This window comes from Halichoerus grypus, chromosome 13 (genome assembly GCF_964656455.1).
Source record: "Halichoerus grypus chromosome 13, mHalGry1.hap1.1, whole genome shotgun sequence".
NCBI classification, from domain to species: Eukaryota; Metazoa; Chordata; class Mammalia; order Carnivora; family Phocidae; genus Halichoerus; species Halichoerus grypus.
Window position 1 is genome coordinate 52,205,885 of NC_135724.1, and position 19,504 is coordinate 52,225,388.

At 40.8% G+C, this 19,504-nt stretch overlaps 1 protein-coding gene across 1 annotated transcript; it reads left to right on the forward strand.

Moving 5' to 3' along the window:
• The first annotated feature begins 258 nt into the window (after positions 1 to 258).
• On the forward strand, positions 259 to 18,282 carry LOC118554613 (myosin regulatory light chain 12B). Its single transcript, XM_036122341.2, has 4 exons — positions 259 to 545; positions 12,769 to 12,967; positions 16,255 to 16,416; positions 17,852 to 18,282. The coding sequence occupies exons 2-4, from the start codon at positions 12,784 to 12,786 to the stop codon at positions 18,022 to 18,024; spliced, it is 519 nt and encodes a 172-aa protein (XP_035978234.1). The 5' UTR covers positions 259 to 545; positions 12,769 to 12,783; the 3' UTR covers positions 18,025 to 18,282.
• The last annotated feature ends 1,222 nt before the right edge of the window (positions 18,283 to 19,504 follow it).

Sequence of the window (19,504 nt, forward strand, 5' to 3'; positions counted from 1 at the left end):
GTTCAAATGGAACTACGCTAACTGTACTTTCCCTTGCTAACTCTGGGAGTCCAGGGTGGGCGGCTTCTGGCGCCCGGGGCCCTCCAAATCCCGAGGGATCGCGGCGCGGCCCGCCCTTCCCCAACGGGTCAAATTCCAGGCCAGGCCGGGCCCGGCGCCCCGCGGCCGAGGAATGTGGAAGGGCCGCGGGAACCCGCCGCGGAAGGCGGGGGAGGAGGGCGGGCCGGGGGACTACAGCCGCACGCAGGAGGGGATGCAGCAGCAGATCCCACAGGCCACAGAAGACGACTAAAGCCCAGGCTGTGTTCGCTGGCCCCAGCCCGGCTCCGCGGCCCACACAGCGGGCTTCGCTCGGTCTTGAGCGAGAACCCCTCTCGCACCCCCCCGTCCCGAGTTGGATCCAGCCGCGCCTTCCGGTGCGCTTTCCGGTCCACCTCTCGAGGCAGGAAGTGCCGGCCGCCGCCACTGTCGCGCCACAGCCCAGCCATCGTCGCCGTCGCTCGTCGTCTCGCGCAGGGCAGCCCGGGTTCTGGTGTCTGGCGGCGGTGAGTGGCACTCGCCCCCACGCACGACACCCCTCGGGCCGCGCCCGTCCCTCCTCCCTTCCGGCCTCCCGCCCGCCGCCGGACCCCGCCCCAGGGGGCTGGGGCGCGGGGGGCCGGGGACTGCGGGACCTGTCAGGTTGGGCGAGGAGGGTGGGCGAGGAGGTCCTGGTAGCGGCCGGGCCTGGGCCTGGAAGTCGAGAGGCCGAGCAGCGCCAGGGCGGATGAAGCCGGGCTGGGGAGACGCCCTGTTGGAAGAGGTGGCTGGGTCCCCAGCAGAGGGTAGACCGGCCCGGTGTCACCCGGCTGACTTCACCCACCTGGTGCCTCCGGGCGGTTGGCTGCCAGCGCCCTGCCCTCGCGGGCCCAGTCGACCGATTAGGGTGTTGAGCGCCTGCTCTGTGCCCCCACACGGTGCTAGGTGCTTTGGTGGGTAGGAGTCTACCGGTGCTTGCTTCTTGCCTTAGATGAAGTGTCGGAGGAAACTATACCGGAGTGCATGGTTGGTACAGGCTAAAATGTAATGATTTTCGTAAGAGTTGTAACTCTCACTGTGTCCTGCATCTTGTAAAGATTTAGTTCATTCGTGTTGGTTGAAGAAAAGGACGAATAACAAAAGTCAAGAAAGAGGGGAGCCTGGGTGTCTCAGTCGTTAAGCGTCTGCCTTCGGCTCAGGTCATGATCCCAGGATCTTGGGATCCAGCCCCCCATCGGGCTCCCTGCTCAGCGGGAAGCCTGCTTCTCCCTCTCCCACTCCCCCTGCTTTGTGTTCCCTCTCTCGCTGTCTCTCTCTGTCAAATAAATAAATAAATAAAATCTTAAAAAAAAAAAAGTCAAGATTTCCTGGAGAAAGAATCATGACCTCATTGAAGACCTTGGATTCAGCCCTAGGAGGTAGAACTTAAGTGTTTCTGGCAGGAGCTGTGGTAGGAGGTCACAAGACTAAAAGCTGAAAAGGTGGGAATTGTGTTGTGTGAAAAGGAGACAGTGGGGAGACCAGCCTGAATGGAACAAGAACTAAAATGAATAATAGCTGGATATAAGGGTAGGTAAGTAAATAAGTGAGGCGTTTTTATGGATGTCTTCAAAACTTGACCGAGAAATAAAAGATTATGTAAGAGTCATTAGGCAGTCATTTTGGATTCTTTAGAAAGGGAGTAATATGAAGAAAGGGGGTGTTTAAAGGATTAGTTTGCCAGCCTTTGTTTAAGATGGATTTAGAATGGTCTTTTGGTAAGAGAAGAATCATAGCAGTTTAGAATTCAAAAGAACCTTATAGATTATCTGTCTTATAGATTATCTTTCATTTTATAATTGAGGAAACTGAAACGCAGAGAAGTAAGATAATTTGCCCAAGGTCACTTGAAGGATTCACAGGTGCCATCCATTTTCTCTGTAAGCATTAGGTGGACCCCACTGGACCTCATAACTGAATGCATAGCTTTTTGTTTGTTCAAGCTCTGTTGAATGAAACAACTTTTATAATGACTGGCTTGATATTAATTTATACTTTAATGAGACTGAGTTTCGACTGGGTGAACTGAAACTTCTGAAGGATAGATCCCCATGCAAGGATCGTGGGATTAGGAAAGAAAAGAGCTGGTAAATGGGGCTTGTTGTCCCTCTTTTCTAGGATGCAAAGACGCCAGGTATCTGGGGATGATTTTCATTGCCAGCAGCTTTGGTATCTTCCTTAGTCTGCATTTTAGCTGTGTGGTGACATTGCTTGGTACCCCCAACTAGCTATCCATGTTTTCATGATAGAGAATTTCAGCTGTCTATATATAGGATATTAGGGGCCAGTGGTACAAGCTCTGGAGCTAGACTTCCTGAGTACAAATCCTGAATTTAAACTCTACCATTTTCTAGCTGTGTGGCTGTGGGCAAATTGTTTATTCTCCTTGCCCTAATTTTCTCATCTGAGAAATGGGGATAACAGCACCTGTATCATAAATTTTGAAGATTAAATATGTTAATACATGTGAAATGCTTAGACCAGTGGCTAGCACATATTTAGCACTCAGTTATTGTCTATTATCAGCATTGTTTCTTCCAGATATGGAACAGGGGTTAACTGACAAGTTTTGTTGAGGATCTCTTGGGGAAGAGTCCAGTAGAGTTAATGCTGAACCATGGGTAGACCATAGAGAAAAGATTTATTTTGGGAGTCAGATCCAGCATCTACCTTATATATGTATATATAATTCTGTTTGTGATAGGAAGGAAGTATATGTATGTATTTGCTTTACTGATATTTATGGAGCACCTACCGAGTGTAAGGCACTCTGCTCTACCATATGATCCAAGGTAAAAAGGCTAAATGCCACAAAAATGTGTAAGTAAATGGCATGGCAAGAGAATATTACTGGGCGGTAAAAAAAAGAATAAACCACTGATAAATGCAACAAGATAAATGAATCTCAAAAATATTATTTTAAGTGAAAGAAGTCAGGCATATAGAATATACACTTTATAATTCCATTTATAAGAATGTCAAAGACAAAACTAATTTATAGTTAATTTAATAAATTTCTGATTTATAGAAATCTGAGCAATGGTTGCCTATGGTAGAGGGTCATTGACTAGGAAGGAACTTTCTGGAGTGATGTTAACATTTGTAACTTGATTGGGATGGTGGTTACATGGGTGTTCACATTTATAAAAATTCATTTTTAAGATCTGTACATTTCACCATATATAAATTTCACTGCAATAAAACAAAATGATATGGGAATTTAGGGGATGGAAAGTTTACTGCCAGCTGGGATGATCCTAAAACCCGTAATTTAAAAATGACAACATTATAATGTATGTGGTAAATATTAAAACATGTATACTATGGGGAAAGCTTAGTTGGTACTAAGAGGAAAGCTGTAAAAATTGTGTTTGGCTCTGTAAAAGAAATAATAGATATAATAACTTATAGAACTGATTACATATTGGCCTAAATATGCAGCATAAAAACAGTAATGTCATTAAGTGTATGAGGTTAATTTTGTGAACTGCTTTAGCTTGATTATATACTAAATTCTCCTTATGATTGCTGTTTTCAGACTGTTGCTCATGTATCCAGTCATTTGATCCTCCTAATTAGCACTAACATTAGTCTTGACTACAATAATGACCATGGGAATTCATGAGAAATTTCTAAAGGTTCTGACAGACCGTGGTGAGCATGAGAATTAAATCAGAAATGACCTTAACTTTTAGCAGAACTGCTCTCTGCTTTTTTGCATTCATTTACTGTTAGGCCTCACCTTGTCCCTCTGCTTACAAATTGGCCTTGCTAAAGGAGACCCCCTAAGCATCCTGCCCCTGGGCCTCTCTACTGCCATTCTACTGGAGCTTGGCTAAAACTCGAACTCTTCCATCATCCCTTTGCTCACAAAACCAGCTCCTTTTCCCTCCCTATTTACCTCATTTTTGAGAGGTAGCTTTATGCTCCTGGTTTTTCAACCAGTACCTGAGAAAAGCACGATAGTTCAAGGATAGAGCTTTGGAAAAAAACTCCAATTAGGAAGCAAGAAGAACTAGCAAATCAGCATAGGAATCAGAAGAATAGGATAGTGTTGATGGGAATGTTGAGGAAGTGGTGACTCTGTTGCAGTTCAAAGAGGCACCCACAGAAGGGGTGCCTGGCTGGCTCCGTCAGAGCATGTGACTCTTGATCTCAGGAGATCGTGAGTTTGAGCCCCATGTTGGGGATAGAGATTACTTAAAAATAAATAAATAAACTTTTGAAAAAGTAAATAATATGAGTAACTATGGGCTAACATTTAAAAACCTAGATGAAATGGTTATAAATTACTAGAAAAATATTTTTAAAATGGCAAAAATGAGGGGTGCCTGGTTGGCTCAGTTGGTAAAACGTGCAAATCTTGATCTCGGGATTGTAGGTTCGAGCCCCACATTGGGTGTAGAGATTACTTTAAAAAATAAAATAATAAAATCTTTTTTAAAAAGAAAAAAGAGGAGCCCACAGAACTTGGAGAAATTGAATAGAAGGAATTAAAATTTTCTTTTCTAACCTGGAGTCAAAATTCCCTAATACAAACGACTGTGGCCATAATTCTGAAATAAATCATTGTCCTATTTTAATATTAAAGAGGCCAAGGAAACACAGTGGCTTTACTAGTTTTCTAGTACTGTATAACCAATTACCCCAAATTCAGCATCTTAAAAAAAACAAACAGTTTCTGAGGGTCTAGAATTCCAAGGCAGCTTAGCTAGTGGTTTAGAGTCTCATGAGGTTGCAGTCCAAGTGTCAGCTGGGTTTGCAATCGTTTGAAGGAAGATCAACCTCCAAGATGGCTGACTCACTGCCTAGCAAGTTGGTGTTGACTCTTGGCAGGAGGCCTCAGTTCCCTGCCACATGGACCTTTCCATAGGGCTCTGTAGGGCCCTCGGGTCCTGGTGCTGGCTTGCCCCAGATTGAGTGGTTTGAGGAAGAGCAGGGCAGAAGCTGCAGTGTCTGTTACAAGGTCACACACCATCATTTTTGCAATATCCTATTGGTTATGAAGAGTAGCAGAATATGCCACTCCAAAATATGCTACTTTGGCATAAAGTTGTTTTGTCAAAAGATTGTTTTGAGCTGAAGGCTATTGAAGAAGCAGACACACAGGAAAAGCTCTCTATCCTCCTATTTGCCTAAAAGCAGGACATAAATTTACATAAATTTACAAAGGTGTCCTTCCTCCCCTCCATACCAGGAAGAACAAAGGTTACTCTCGGGAGACAACTTTAGACTCTTATCATTGGAGAAAGCCCTGACTTTAGTCTGCATGACAAGCCTTACCCTGTTTACTGTGCAACTTCCGCACAGCTAGCCTCTTCCCCACACACACACCTTCCTTCTTTGTCTTTAGCTGGAGATTTTAAGCTGAGTTCTAAGTTACCTTTCTGAGTTGGCTTTTCCCTGGGTATCTCCCATGTATATATGTTAATAAACTTCTGTTTTTCTCCTGTGAATCTATAATTACAGAGGTGTCAACCAAGAACTCAGAAGGGTAGAAGGAAAATTATTTTACCTCCCTACACAGGTCAGCCCTTTTCACTGTTGGATGGGATTACGCAAGGGCATGAGAAATGTTGAGGGCCATCTTGGAATTTGGCTATCACTGGAGCCAAGGAATAAGTTCAGATGCTCTTGAGGCCAAGGAACAAGTTCAGATGCTCTCAGAGGCCAAGGAACAAGTTCATAGCTCTCAGAGGCTCTCAGTCACATAAACAAATTCCATCTCTGACAGGAAGCTGTAGGGAGTAGTGGGAATTGCTCACTGAATACTCATTATCTACAGGAACTTGGGAATGCTGTTCAAGTGATTCCTTATCATACAGTTTTTCAAGATGTCTGAAATTTGTTTTTATTAAGGTAACTATTCAGTTTTTTAAAATGTTGGCAAACTAATTCAGTTACTTAAAAAGGCATTTTAAAAGATCGTCCCTGGGAGAATTAAATGAACCTCCCTGCAAACTGCATATAGTTTGGTAGCTGCCAGTTTGTGACTTCTGATCTACTTATCCTATTTTATAGATGAGGACAGTGAGGCCCAGGAAAGCTAAAATGACTAAGGTCATGTATCTTGTGAATGACAGAACTGAAATTAGTATCCAGGTCTCTAGCATCTCCATTAAAAACATAATGACCAAATTTTAAAAACTAAAGGGAACTCAGTGCATAAATAATGCCTTCTAAATGGTTAATTTTGGTTCTCATGCATGGAATCACCTGATGCACTTTTTAAAATAGAAGTTGCTGGGCCCCACCCATCATCATTCAGTTTCAGTTAGACCAGACTAGGACCTAGGCATCAGTTTTTTTAAACTTTCAAGATGATTCTAATGTGCAGCCCAGATTAAGACCAGAAGGTTAAGTGCTGTGAGAGACATGTTTACTTGCCATATGGTGACAGCAACCAACTGACTTAAGACACTTAAAGGAAGAAGCCTCAAAGGAATGTCGAAGTCCTAGGCAGCTGACAGAATATGTCCCATAAAAGCCAATAAAGTCATATAGGTTGGATGAAGTTCACAAGCAAGTTTTGCTTATTATCGTGCCCATGTTTTGATTTATACATCAGTATTGCAGGTGTTTTGCAGACATGTGGATTATTATCTAAATATGTTGACACCACAACCACATATACCAGTATTCCTATATCCCTGCCCTTCTTGTAAGCTCTGTGAACAGTACATATAACCTTTAGTTCATTCTACATGAGAAATTTACAAAAATAATGAAATAAAAATTTTGAAGAGGAAGTGAGAAGTTTTTACTGCTATTGAGGGTTCTTCATTACATTATATGCTGATTTATATGGATTTTTTCCTGTAATTATAGTTTAAGGGTAGGGTTTGATTGTTGTTTTCTCTTTAACATGTATAGGTTAAACATTAACATGACAGCCCTAGGTAAAGGTTTCAAGCCTTTATGATGTCAAACGAAGGCCATGTCTGGTAGGAAATATTGTCACTCAAATAAGCCTACATTACACAGTCCATTCCACTATGCAGTTCTATTCTGTACATTGGTTTCCCCAGTATAGTCTGAATTTATTTGAAAACTCGAGGATTTGAATTTAGAGGAAAGTCACTGCTCAGAAATCATTGCAGGGCGGTGGGAAGGGGGGGTGACGCCTGGGTGACTCAGTCAGTTAAGTTTCTGCAGATTGGTTTTGGCTCAGGTAATGATCCTCAGGGTTGTGAGATTGAGCCCCACATGGGGCTCCCTGCTCAGCGGGGAGTATGCTTGAGGTTCTCTCTCTCCCTCTCCCTATACCTCTCCCCTATTCTCCTGCACGCACTCCTTCTCTCTCTCAAATAAATAAATAAAATCTTTAAAAAAAAAAAAAGGTCAGTGTTGGATTACATTGGTAGTATTGAAAGTTTTTTAAAAAATTTTGTGGTAAAATGACTAGAAGAACATTTAGTACAAAGTAAAAAATATAAAGGTAGAAATAACCTTTAATAAATGGGGTTTGGATCCCAGCTCTGCCACTAGGTGACCTTGGGAAAGTTATTTAATAGCTTTGATCTTCAGTTTTTTTTATATTTGTAAAGCAGGTATGTTAAGTTTAATGCACATAATGTGCCTAGCACATGAGTCACTCAGTAAATGGTAGTGGAGCCATAAGTTGAGTAGACCTTTAATTTTCTCTCTGGTCTTAAAGCATTTTGGGCTGGAAAAGTAGCAAGAACAAAAGTACATAAGGTAAGAACCTGCATGGTGCCATGGACACATACAAGCAGTTTGGTGCTGCTGAAGGAAAAGTACAAAGCAAAGAATGGCTAGAGATAAGGCTGGAAAGGTCATTCTAGTGTATGGAAAGGAGGACCTTGTATACCATGCTTAAGAACTTATGCTTTGTACTATATGCCGTGGAGAGCCAAAGAAAATTTTTAAGGGAAAGGTAAGGTCATATTCATGAGTTAGACACCACTGGCTGGAACATAAAGGGCAGTTTAGAGGGACGAAAAAGCAAGAAGATAGGTTTGTTGGCTATAGAAATATTCTACACAGAAAAAATGAAGGCCCACTGTAGGGTGGTGGGAGAGGAATGAGGAAGATCAGCAAGTCTGAGAAGTAATCAAGAGGCAGGGCTTGATTCACCAGGGAGAAGGATGAGTTGGGAATGACTCCTAGGTTTCTGGCTTGGTGAATAGGTAAATGATGGTGTCATTAACTGAGAGAAGACAGAAAGCTAAGAAAGTTTAGAAACAGGAAGATAATTCAGTTTTCAACACATTGATTATGAGTGTCTGTGGGGTGTCCAAATGGGTGCCTTTCACAAGCAAGTGGATATTAGAGTCTGCAGCCCAAGGGAAAGGTCAGGCCTGGAGATACAGACTTGGGAGGCATCAGTGTTGTCAGACCAGTGAGAGTTGATGAAATCATCCAAGGAAAGCAGAATAGAAAGAATTTTAATAAGCCATGGACCGCTAGAATATTGGGAAACATGAATATTTAGGTGAGTGGAGAAGATAAAAGCCTAACAAGAAATGGAGGAGGACCAGTCATAGAAATAGAACTGAGAGAAGAGTAAATTGGTCTCACCAAGTCAAATAGTAGCATTTTACATAAACCAACCTTTCCAATATCACTAGGAGTCTCCCTTGGGTGTCTGGGTGGCTCAGTCATTTAAGTCATCTGCCTTCAGCTCAGATCATGATTCTGGAGTCCTGGAATCGAGTCCCACGTCCCGCTCCCTGCTCAGCAGGGAGTCTGCTTCTCCCCCTCCCTCTGCTTCTCTCCCCTGCTTGTGCTGTCTCTCATAAATAAAATTGGGTTTTGTTTTGTTTTGTTTTTAAGTCTCCCTTGTTAGAGTGGAATGTCTTCAAGGTTGGGAACCTTGCACTCTCTTTCCATTTTGGACAGTTTATTTCTATTGTTACTGTTCACCAAGGCCAAGAGTTGTTGAGACTCTGAAGAAAAGAGGGATAAAATGGTGTTAAATACAGCAGAGTGATCCAAGGAGTTAGACTGGATTTGGCAGTTTGAAAGCAGTTGCAGTAGAGGAAAAAAAGCCAGATTGTGGTGGGTTGAAAGTGTGTGGGAAGTAAGAAAGTAGAGAAAGCCAAGATCCTTATCACAGAAGGAAAGGAGAGAGGATGGTAGTTTCTTTTGGGGGTAGAGTTCTTTTCAGATTGATTGTTTTGCAATAACTTTGCCTTGCTTTTCAGCTGATATTTTATTATCAGCTGATATTTTGTATATATGTGTGTAGTGTATAGGTACCATATATGTATATAAATGTATACAGTTTTAAAGTGAAGTACAGAGAAAAAACTTTTTTTAGAAGAAATTATGGTATTATTACATTGAGCCTATTATCTGTGCTGTAACCTATTTTGATTAGGGCCACGTATGAATTGCTCTTGATTGTTTTTCTCCTTCCTTCTCTGTTGCCTTCACTCTTGGGGTCAGACTTGTCTTACCATCTAGGGCCTTATTGGTTACCTCCCTGTTCTCTCACGGGCATTGCCCCTAATAAAAATCTTTGCATGTTTAATCCCATCTTGGCATCAGCTTCTTGGAGAACCCCAACCAAGCTTCAGAAATGTTTCAGTACAATAGACTTTTGGGGTAGCTATAGGGTTAGCATGACACAATTGACTGATTATTTAAAAAAATTTTTACTCCAGGGGCACCTGGGTGTCTCAGTCGGTAGGTGTCTGCCTTCTGCTCAGGTCATGATCCCAGGGTCCTGGGATCGAGCCCCGCATCAGGCCCGCTGCTCAGCAAGGAAGCCTGCTTCTCCCTCTCCCAATCCCCCTGCTTTTATTCCCTCTCTCGCTGTCCCTCTCTGTCTTTCTGTCAAATAAATGAAATCTTTTTAAAAATAAATAAAAAATAAATAATAAAAATTTATTCTGGGACGTTTTTCTAAATGACTCTATTACAAACATAATTTGTAGATACTGAAAGAACTGATTCTTGCCCTCAGATTTACCGTCTTTTGTACATATTATATCTTGAATAGATAGAATTTTTAGCACAAAAAAATTTTAATCAACAGTTCTGGAATAGGAAGAAGAATTAAAGCCTAGACACGTGCCTTGCTGGTGGACCACATTCTGTCTCTGATTTAACCTTCAGTATAACTAAACTCAAATAAGCTAAGTTACAGGACAGAGAAGAAAATTAACATTTATATGGGGTAGAGAAGGAGTTGGAATATTAGAATAAGAATTCTAAGGCTGGTATACTTCAAACCTACACCACTAAGCCAAATTTCAGAATACCTTTGGGGGGGGGTTATTGGTGGTGGTAATTTTTTAAATTGAAGATAGAGAAATAAGCAATGTAGATTAAAAGCCCAAGACTAGGGGTGCCTGACTGGCTCAGTTGGTAGAGCATGCAACTCTTGATCTCGGGGTTGTGAGTTCCAGCCCCATGTAGGGTGTAGAGTTTACTTTAAAAAAAAAAAAAAAGTTCATGACTAAAAGTCCTAGAGACCAAAGTCCAAAATTGCCTTGGTCAGCTGCTGCCCAGCTAGTCATCTGCTTTCATACTATGGGGCTGCAGCGTTAAACAACAGTCCCCAAGACCACCCTCATTTCTGATACCAATCGCAAGTTTGGGTCCCCCTTTCTTACTTCCCACACACTTTCAACCCACCACAATCTGGCTTGATGATTTTGCTAGGAGTCACAGAACTCATTGAAAGCTGTTATATTCTTGGTTATGGTTTATTGCAGTAAAAGAATTCAGATTAAAATCAGCCAAGGAAAGAGATGTGTGGTGCAGAGTCCAGGAGGGTTCCAAATGCAGAGCTCCATTTGTCCTCTTCCACGGACAGTGTTGACTCCTCCTGGCAACAAGATGTGACTATGCATGGAGTATTGCCAACTAGGAAAGCTCACTTGATCCTTGATAGCCATAGTTTTTATTGGGGCTCCGTCACATAGATACTGTCAGCTGCTCTGTGACTGACCTCAGTCTCTAGCCCCTTGAGAGGTCAAACTGGTAATACATGACCCATAACCCCCACAATAAATTACATTGTTAGATTGTCTGATGTGACCCAAGACCGCAGATATAGGCAGGACATTCCACAGGCTTAGAGATTACCTCCCAGAAGCAGAGGCCAAGCCTCTTTGGGCAAAATTGTTTACTCCAAAGGGCCATTGATTTTATATTTTAACCTAGATAATACCTATCTCATAGGACAGTTGTGAAGATTGAATAAGAGATTGGATGGAAAATTTGCTCTGGTCTCTCTGGGTTTTCCAAGGTTATATGTAGCTAGTAATGGTGGAGCTAAGATTTGAACTCAGGACTTCTAATTCCAGAGCTGATAATATTTTTGCATTGTTTTTATTTAAAACTGCAAATAAAAAATGGAATGAAATGTGTTCATTCTATTTGACATTTACTTTTTTTTTTAAGTAGGCTCCATGCCCAGTGTGGAGCCCAACATGGGACTTGAACTCACAACCCTGAGATCAAGATCTGAGCTGAGATCACGAGTGGGACGCTTAACTGACTGAGCCACCCAGGCGCCCCCTATCTGACATCTATATTATTGGTGGCTTTCAGTAGAGTATTGGAGGCTAACATCAAAGCCATATTATCGAGAACTGAGGAGTGATTGGAAAGATTAGAAAATGGAGACGGTTGAGTATCAGACTGCTATTCTGAAAGTTTTGTCAAAGGAAAGGGGAAATGAATATGAAGCTAGAAGGGATGAAAGATTAAAGAGTAGGTTTTGGGGTGCCTGGCTGACTTGGTTGGTAGAGCATGTGACTCCATCTCAGGGTCCTGAGTTCAAGCCTCACGTGAGTTCAAGCCCCATGTTGGGCGTAGAGATTACTTAAAAAAAAAAAAAAGGTTTTGATAACTTTTTTAAGATGAGAGCCTTCTGAACATGTACCATACAATGACTATACTAGTTCCTTTGTGAATGTTGTCTCATTGAAGTCTCACTTGCATTGAAATAGAGGCTGTGTTTGGCTATAAAACTGAGGATTATGTGAGCTTCCCTGGTTTTCATACTGTGTTTTGAAAAACCGAGGCTCAGAGAGGTTATGCAATATTGGTAATAAAATGAAGTAAAAAGAGTGCCTATTGCATTGGATTGTTAGGAGGATCCAGTGGGATAATCCTCGTAAAAAGTAAGATGAAATGTCAACTTTGGAGTCTTTCTCTTTAGGGGAGCCCCAAACCCTCATAACAGTGCTTAGCACATAGTAAGCTACTCAGTAAATGCTAGCTATTGCTATATATATATATATTTTTTTTAAGATTTTATTTATTTATTTGAGAGAGAGAATGAGATAGAGCATGAGAGGGGGGAGGGTCAGAGGGAGAAGCAGACTCCCTGCTGAGCAGGGAGCCTGATGCGGGACTCGATCCCGGGACTCCAGAATTATGACCTGAGCCGAAGGCAGTCGCTTAACCAACTGAGCCACCCAGGCGCCCTATTGCTATATATTTTTTAAATTAATTTCCACATAATAAAAATGAGTCTCATGAAATTTGGAGGCAAGCTATATAATGATTTCTGTTCTGTTTCTTAAATTTTTCAAAACTGCTTTTCCCTAACCATTTAATTGTCACATTGGAAATAAAGTTGAAATGTATATTTATTCCTACACAATTAAAGTAATAATTCTGCATTAAGATATTTTTACTCACTAACTTTAGGTGTTACAGGTTCTTTTTTGTTCTGTTTTATGTTTTATGTGTTCTTTTTTGGTTTATGTTTTTTCTTTTTAACTCTAGAATTAAATAGCCACCATGTCGAGCAAAAAGGCAAAGACCAAGACCACCAAGAAGCGCCCCCAGCGCGCAACATCCAATGTATTCGCCATGTTTGACCAGTCGCAGATTCAGGAGTTCAAAGAGGCCTTCAACATGATTGATCAGAACAGAGATGGTTTCATTGACAAGGAGGATTTGCATGATATGCTTGCTTCTCTAGGTAGGTTTTTATATTCTTAATATGCCCACCTCCCAAAAATAATAATTCAGTGTTTTATGAATTATTTTGTGTGTGATGTGTAAGTATTTCTCTCCTTATCTCAAAGGCCTAGTGAGAGATATCTGGGTGGGAAGTGCCATATTGGGGTTGGCCAGTCATAAGAGGATTTTATTTATAATTTTTTTATAATTAAGGTAAAGAAAATATAAAGATACAAGATTTAAAGCAAATAGAAACTGCCCCTTTGTCATTTTGGTTATATGGGTGTTAATTTATTATTCCTTGTATGATTTTGTTGTTGTTTGTTGTGATCTTAAAAAGAAGGATGAGAGGGAAGGTTCCTCCATGTTCTCCCCCAAGTCAGCAGTGATTTTACATTGGGAATGGCAAGCCTAGGAGTTCTCTGTAGACTGGGCAGGGAAGGGGTGCAGGTCAGTTAGGCTCTACTCTCTGGAGTTTTCTTGTGCTTGACTATTAGCCAGAAAGGGCAGTTCGGGGGCCAGAGGGCAAAGAGAGAGGTTGTTATTCTTTTCCTCTTAGTAACCAGAACACAGTTTTGTTCCTCTTTTTTTTTTTTCTAACATGTTATTTTGAAAATGTTTAAGCCTACAAAAAGTTGAAAGAACTTTATGGTGACCATGCATACATCTTTTACCTAGATACACCAATTCTTAACATTTTGCAACATTTTCTTTATTCAGAATGAGAGTAGAATCGGGATACTGAACTAAGTTACTGACTTGGAGGTAGGTTGGATCCCAGTATTTTTCACACTTAGAATAGCTAAGTGTACTCTTTTGGGCAGGTCACTACTGAAGAAGGCCGTGGAGGAAGATTGAAGGATTTAGTTGTATTACAAAGATTGAACACTCAGGCACCTGTGTGGCTCAGTCAGTTAAGCGTCTCCCTTCAGCTCAGGTCATGATCTCAGGGTCCCAGGATTGAGCCCCGCATCCGGTTCTTTGCTCAGTGGGAAGCCTGCTTCTCCCTCTTCCCCACCCCTGCTCATTCTCTCTCTCTCTCAAATAAATAAAATCTTAAAAAAAAAAAAGAAAGAAAAAAGATTGAACACTCAAGCCTGTACCCTGCTCATAGTAGTTGTGCTCAATTTGTGTCGGATGAATGAGGGATGGTAGAGTAAGAGGCTGACTTTGGGGCCTTCCATTTTGGGGAACCCATGCTTTTAAAGATACATATTTATTTACCTTTCAAATCAAATTATATTGGATGCCCTAAATGTGTCCATAGGTGCTTAACCTAAACCAATTCATTTTAAATCCCTATGTCTTTCTGGTACCCATGTTTTCTTGACACCTTTGGGTTGGACTTTTTTTTTCCCCAAAAAACTGTGGCAAGAGAGTTGGATTAAATTTGAAGGTAGGAAAGTAGATCTTTTTTAGCTCCTTTCACTTATTCAGTAATCTTGAAATGAATTTTGGGCTAATTTTTGTATTGTTATGTTGAATAGGTATAATGAGTAAGACAGGTAATATACAGTAAGACAGATGCCAACTTGGCATTTAAATTTCACTCAAATTCCCAAGATGAAAACTACATGTGATGCATAATTCTAGATTTGACTATCATTAGCACTTAGTTGGGTATAATATTCAGCTGCTTCCTTAGATATGAATATCTAACTTAAGATGTTCTTTTCCTGGAGAATCATTACAAACTTAATGTTGGAAGGGACTTCTCAGATACCGAGTTTAACCAGTCCATTTTACAGATTAAAAAAAAAAGTAAACCCTAGACAGCTGCCACCTTTTCTCAGGTCACACAGTCGGTGGCAGAACTGGGATTCAAACTCACTATTCGAGACCCTTCGTTCAGGGCTACTTTTCCTACACCATGGGAGCCTCACAAATGCCTGGACAAAGAGGAGCGTTTTGTTATTCCCGCCAAGACTGGCCGGTCCAGGGAACTTTCTCCTGACTTGAAAGGGAGGGTCAGAGGTATCTCCCTCCATAGGGAGAAGTGTTCTCAGCTGACACTGAGATTAAGATTTCCCATTATGAGCAATACTAAACTAGTATCGTCATATGAATAAACCACATTTGCTCATATGTCTGGCAACTGAGTAATAGATAACATTGTTCAAAATGAGCTCTCAGTTCTAAACCAACCTAATAGTTTTAGCTTAAATGACCAACTTATTAAATAAAATTTTTGAAGCATATCAATTCATGGGCAACTGTGCCACAATTGGAAATACGAATATTTCGATCTTTTAAATAACTGGCATTGAAATGCCCTGATAGACCTTTAACATGATTAACATTCAAGATGCGAAAACATAGCATTGCCTGGTTCATGGTTTCAGCTGCCTGGTTTTTTTGGGGTTTTTTTTTTGTTTTTTTAAGATTTTATTTATTTATTTGAGAGAGAGAAAGCATGAGCTGGGGGAGAGAGGCAGAAGGAGAGGGAGAAGTAGGCTCTCCACTGAGCAGGGACCCCAACACGGGACTCGATCCCAGGATCCCAAGATCATGACCTGAGCCAACAGCAGACGCTTAACTGACTGAGCCACTCCAGATGCCCCTCAGGTGCTTGTTTTTAATGAAAATAGTGAAGGAAAAGTTGCAGAAAGTATCAGTGAATGAAAAACATTCAACCTACGCTCACAATACATAATAATATATCAAAGATTTTTTACATTGTTAAAAATTGTCTTTTAAAAATGTTCTTGGGCACCTGAGGGGCTCAGTCGTTAAGCATCTGCCTTCGGCTCAGGTCATGATCCCAGGGTCCTGGGATTGAGCCCCACATTGGGCTCCCTGCTCCACGGGAAGCCTGCTTCTCCCTCACCCACTCCCCCTGCTTGTGTTCCCTCTCTTGCTGTGTCTCTCTCTGTCAAATAAATAAATAAAATCTTTTAAAAAATTAAAAAATAAAAATGTTCTTTTTTTGTTTGGTTTTTTAAAAGAAACAGGTGAAATTAATTTTTTTAAAGATTTTATTTATTTATTTGAGAGAGAGAGAATGAGAGACAGAGGGCACGAGAGGGAAGAGGGCAGAGGGAGAAGCAGACCCCCTGCCGAGGGGAGCCCGATGTGGGACTCGATCCCGGGACTCCAGGATCATGACCTGAGCCGAAGGCAGTCGCTTAACCAACTGAGCCACCCAGGCACCCAAAAATAAAAATGTTCTTAATGCAAGTTAATTGAAAAAATAGCTCCATGTGATGATGATGTAACTTAAAAATATACTGGGGAGCATAATAACAAAATAATTATGTATTGAAATTAGTTCTTTGTCCTTAAATGTTAAAATGTGAAATCTTATAGGGAAGAATCCAACCGATGCATACCTTGAGGCCATGATGAATGAAGCTCCAGGGCCCATAAATTTCACCATGTTCCTCACAATGTTTGGTGAGAAGTTAAATGGCACAGATCCAGAAGATGTCATCAGAAACGCTTTTGCTTGCTTTGATGAAGAAGCAACTGGTGAGTGCTCTTTGTTTGTTCATGCCCACCCTCATTCCAGACTACATGAAACACTTTTTAGGAAATGAAAAAGATGAGTAAAATAGAACTTAAAAAAAATGAATAAACTATCATTTATAATAGGATAATATGACCGAGAATGGGGAGGTCACAGGTATATGGGTCAGAAAGCTGCCCGGTTTGTGGTGTTAATCTTTGAATTTGGTTCAGAGCTTCCTGAAAGCCAAATGGAGAATTGTCTGTTAAATAGTATTTCTAGACAATGAAAACTGCTTCTTCAAGTGACTGTAAATCTCACCAAAAAGTATAATTAACTAACTTCAACAGGTAAAATCTTTTTTTTCCCTCATTTTAAAGAGTGTAAAGCCTAGCTATTCACATTTCTTACTCCTCTCATTTCCCCTTTCCTTCTCTCTTAACCCCTTCCTCAGCCACCCGCACACTTCGTCAGAGACACCTTGCACCCTCTTCCTTCTTCCTGTCTCTACCTGTCACAACTGCACCGTCCCTCGTGCACATTTGGTTTTTTTTCTGGGCAGCTGCCCTTTTTTTTTCTTTGCATCTCTGAAATATAGAGGGTTTTTTTTTTCCTCCTCTAGAAAACACTTGCTCCAAATTAATTTTGTAAGCATTATAATATATTAACTGAGCTTTTACAGTGAAAGATGGGGCACCTGGGTGGCTCATTGTTAAGCATCCCACTCTTGGTTTCAGCTCAGGTCATGATCTCGGGGTCATGAGATTGAGCCCCATATTGGGCTCCGTGCTCGGTGCAGAGTCTGCTTGAGATTCGCTGCTTCTCCCTCTGCCCCTCCCCTGCTCACACACTCTCTCTCTCAAATAAATAAATATTTTTTTAAAAAAACCTCTAAAATGAAAGAACTCTAAAAGTAATAGGCAGTTAGGAGACTATTGCTATCATCCAGGTAAGACACAAGGGCGGCTTGGACTCCAGTAATAGTAGAGGGGGTGGCTGTAAAAAATCTCTAAAATGAAAGAACTCTAAAAGTAATAGTCAAGTAATAGCAATAACTCTAAAAGAACTCTAAAAGTATTGAAAGAACTCCAAAAGTAATAATTCTAAAAGTCTGGGTGGCTCAGTCAGTTAAGCGTCTGCCTTCGGCTCAGGTCATGATCCCAGAGGCCTGGGATCGAGCCCCACGTCGGGCTCTCTGCTCAGCGGGGATCCTGCTTCTCTTCCCATCCCCTGGCTCATTCTCTCTCTCTCTTTCTCAAATAAATAAATAAAATCTTAAAAAAAAAAAAGTAATAGGCAAACATAATGATGAGTTACATGTTGCTTTAGTTCACTAATTTATTTTGTTCACGTAAATGTGGGTATTCTGAAATATTTTGTAACACTGACCTAGTTTAAAAATGAACCATTAAAGCGCCAGGAAGTATTCGTGACTCCCTCCTCTCTACTGCCTTCTAGGCACCATCCAGGAAGATTACCTGAGAGAGCTGCTGACAACCATGGGAGATCGGTTTACAGACGAGGAAGTGGATGAGCTGTACAGAGAAGCGCCTATCGACAAAAAGGGAAATTTCAATTATATTGAGTTCACGCGCATCCTTAAACATGGAGCAAAAGACAAAGATGATTGAAAGAACTTTAGCTAAAACCTTCCAATTGCTTTGTCTTACTCCGTTTTATTTCCCAGACACTTTCCCCCACCCTCATAGACCTGTTGCATGCAACTTAGTTTCACGGCTTGGCCTCTTTTTTTGATGTATTTATTCTAGACCTTTCTGCCACTTAGCACTTGTATAATCAAACTGCAAATGAATGGGGTTGAGGTTGTAAATTGTGCTGAAAAAGAGATTGCGAATAAAAATCAACAAATGTGAAAGCCCAGGAAAATATATCCGGTATTTCTGGTTTTGCTGGATTTTTACACTTTTATATAATAAAAACACTATTTTGAAATAAAGATTATGCTGACTCAAATGGAATATAATGGAAAGTTAAACAAATAAGTGGTAGTTGGGGGTAGTCTTTTTTTTTTTTTCAGATTTTCAGCTTCACATAATTCAAATTTCATGGTCAAGCTGATTTTTCACCTATGTAGGACAGTGTTCTTAAGAACTTCTAAGTACATATTAACATCATTATGCAGTAAAAACTACTTATTGCCTTTGTTTTTTTCATGCTTTTAGTAAGTCAGATGTTTAAACTATTGAATGAAAATATAGGATATATCTGAGAAAACATTTAACATTTTATGCATCTTAGAGTCTAAAAAGATGAGGCAAAATTCTGAAGAAAAGAATAGTTATTACTAACATTACTGTAATGATTTTTCCACTGAATCTTCCCAAAGACCTTGTGAAATTTTTGTTAGCTCTGTATTTCAGGTGGGGGAACTGAGCTTTGCAGTATTGAGTGATTGAGTCACTGGAGTAAGTAAGAGGTGGGATTCCAACCTGGGGCGCCTAACTCCAGAGCTTATAGTCCTGGAACCCTGTGCTTTCTCTGCAAAAAGCCCCAAATGCCTAAAAGGTCAAGACATTTCTATTACACTCTAACACAATTTTGTAGTCATTAAAATTTGAAATAATTTGTGGAAATTGATTATTTGAACAGAATTTCAGAAAAGTATCCCATTAAAAAATAGAAGACCAACGATTTTAAGCAAGATTATATTTGAAGGTAGTTCATGTGGTGTATAGACTGTAGACTATAGCAAGGACTGGGAAACAGACAAGGCTGTTACAGAGCTCATCTAAAATCCTTAAGGCCAGACAATGTGCAAAGTAGGAGAGAAGAAGCTAAGAAAGGAAAAAAATCAAAAATTTTCCCTATCTTGTTCAGCATCTATTCCCTCTCTTAAAAGTGTTGTATTGGTATTTTATCTGCTTCAAATGAATGCATTTTCATATCATTTAATACTTGTGCCTTAGAGCTTGGTGTGATAGGCAAGTCCTGGTCATGTATTGCCACTTAATTTTTCTGGGCTTTTTCATCGTCTTTAAAACGAGAGAGCAGTTCCCCTGTCATGGTCTAGAGTGCTCACACTTCATGAGAGCTTTCACCTCTATTATCCAATCCTCACGGCACATGAGGTAGGTAGGGCAGGTGTTATTC

What these genes read in the sequence shown, in the direction of transcription:
- LOC118554613 (XM_036122341.2), top strand. Translation starts at nt 12,784, where the DNA reads ATGTCGAGCAAAAAGGCAAAGACCAAGACCACCAAGAAGCGCCCCCAG. An exon ending in TGATATGCTTGCTTCTCTAG is followed by an intron (nt 12,968 to 16,254) that starts GTAGGTTTTTAT and finishes GAAATCTTATAG; the next exon opens with GGAAGAATCCAACCGATGCA. An exon ending in CTTTGATGAAGAAGCAACTG is followed by an intron (nt 16,417 to 17,851) that starts GTGAGTGCTCTT and finishes ACTGCCTTCTAG; the next exon opens with GCACCATCCAGGAAGATTAC.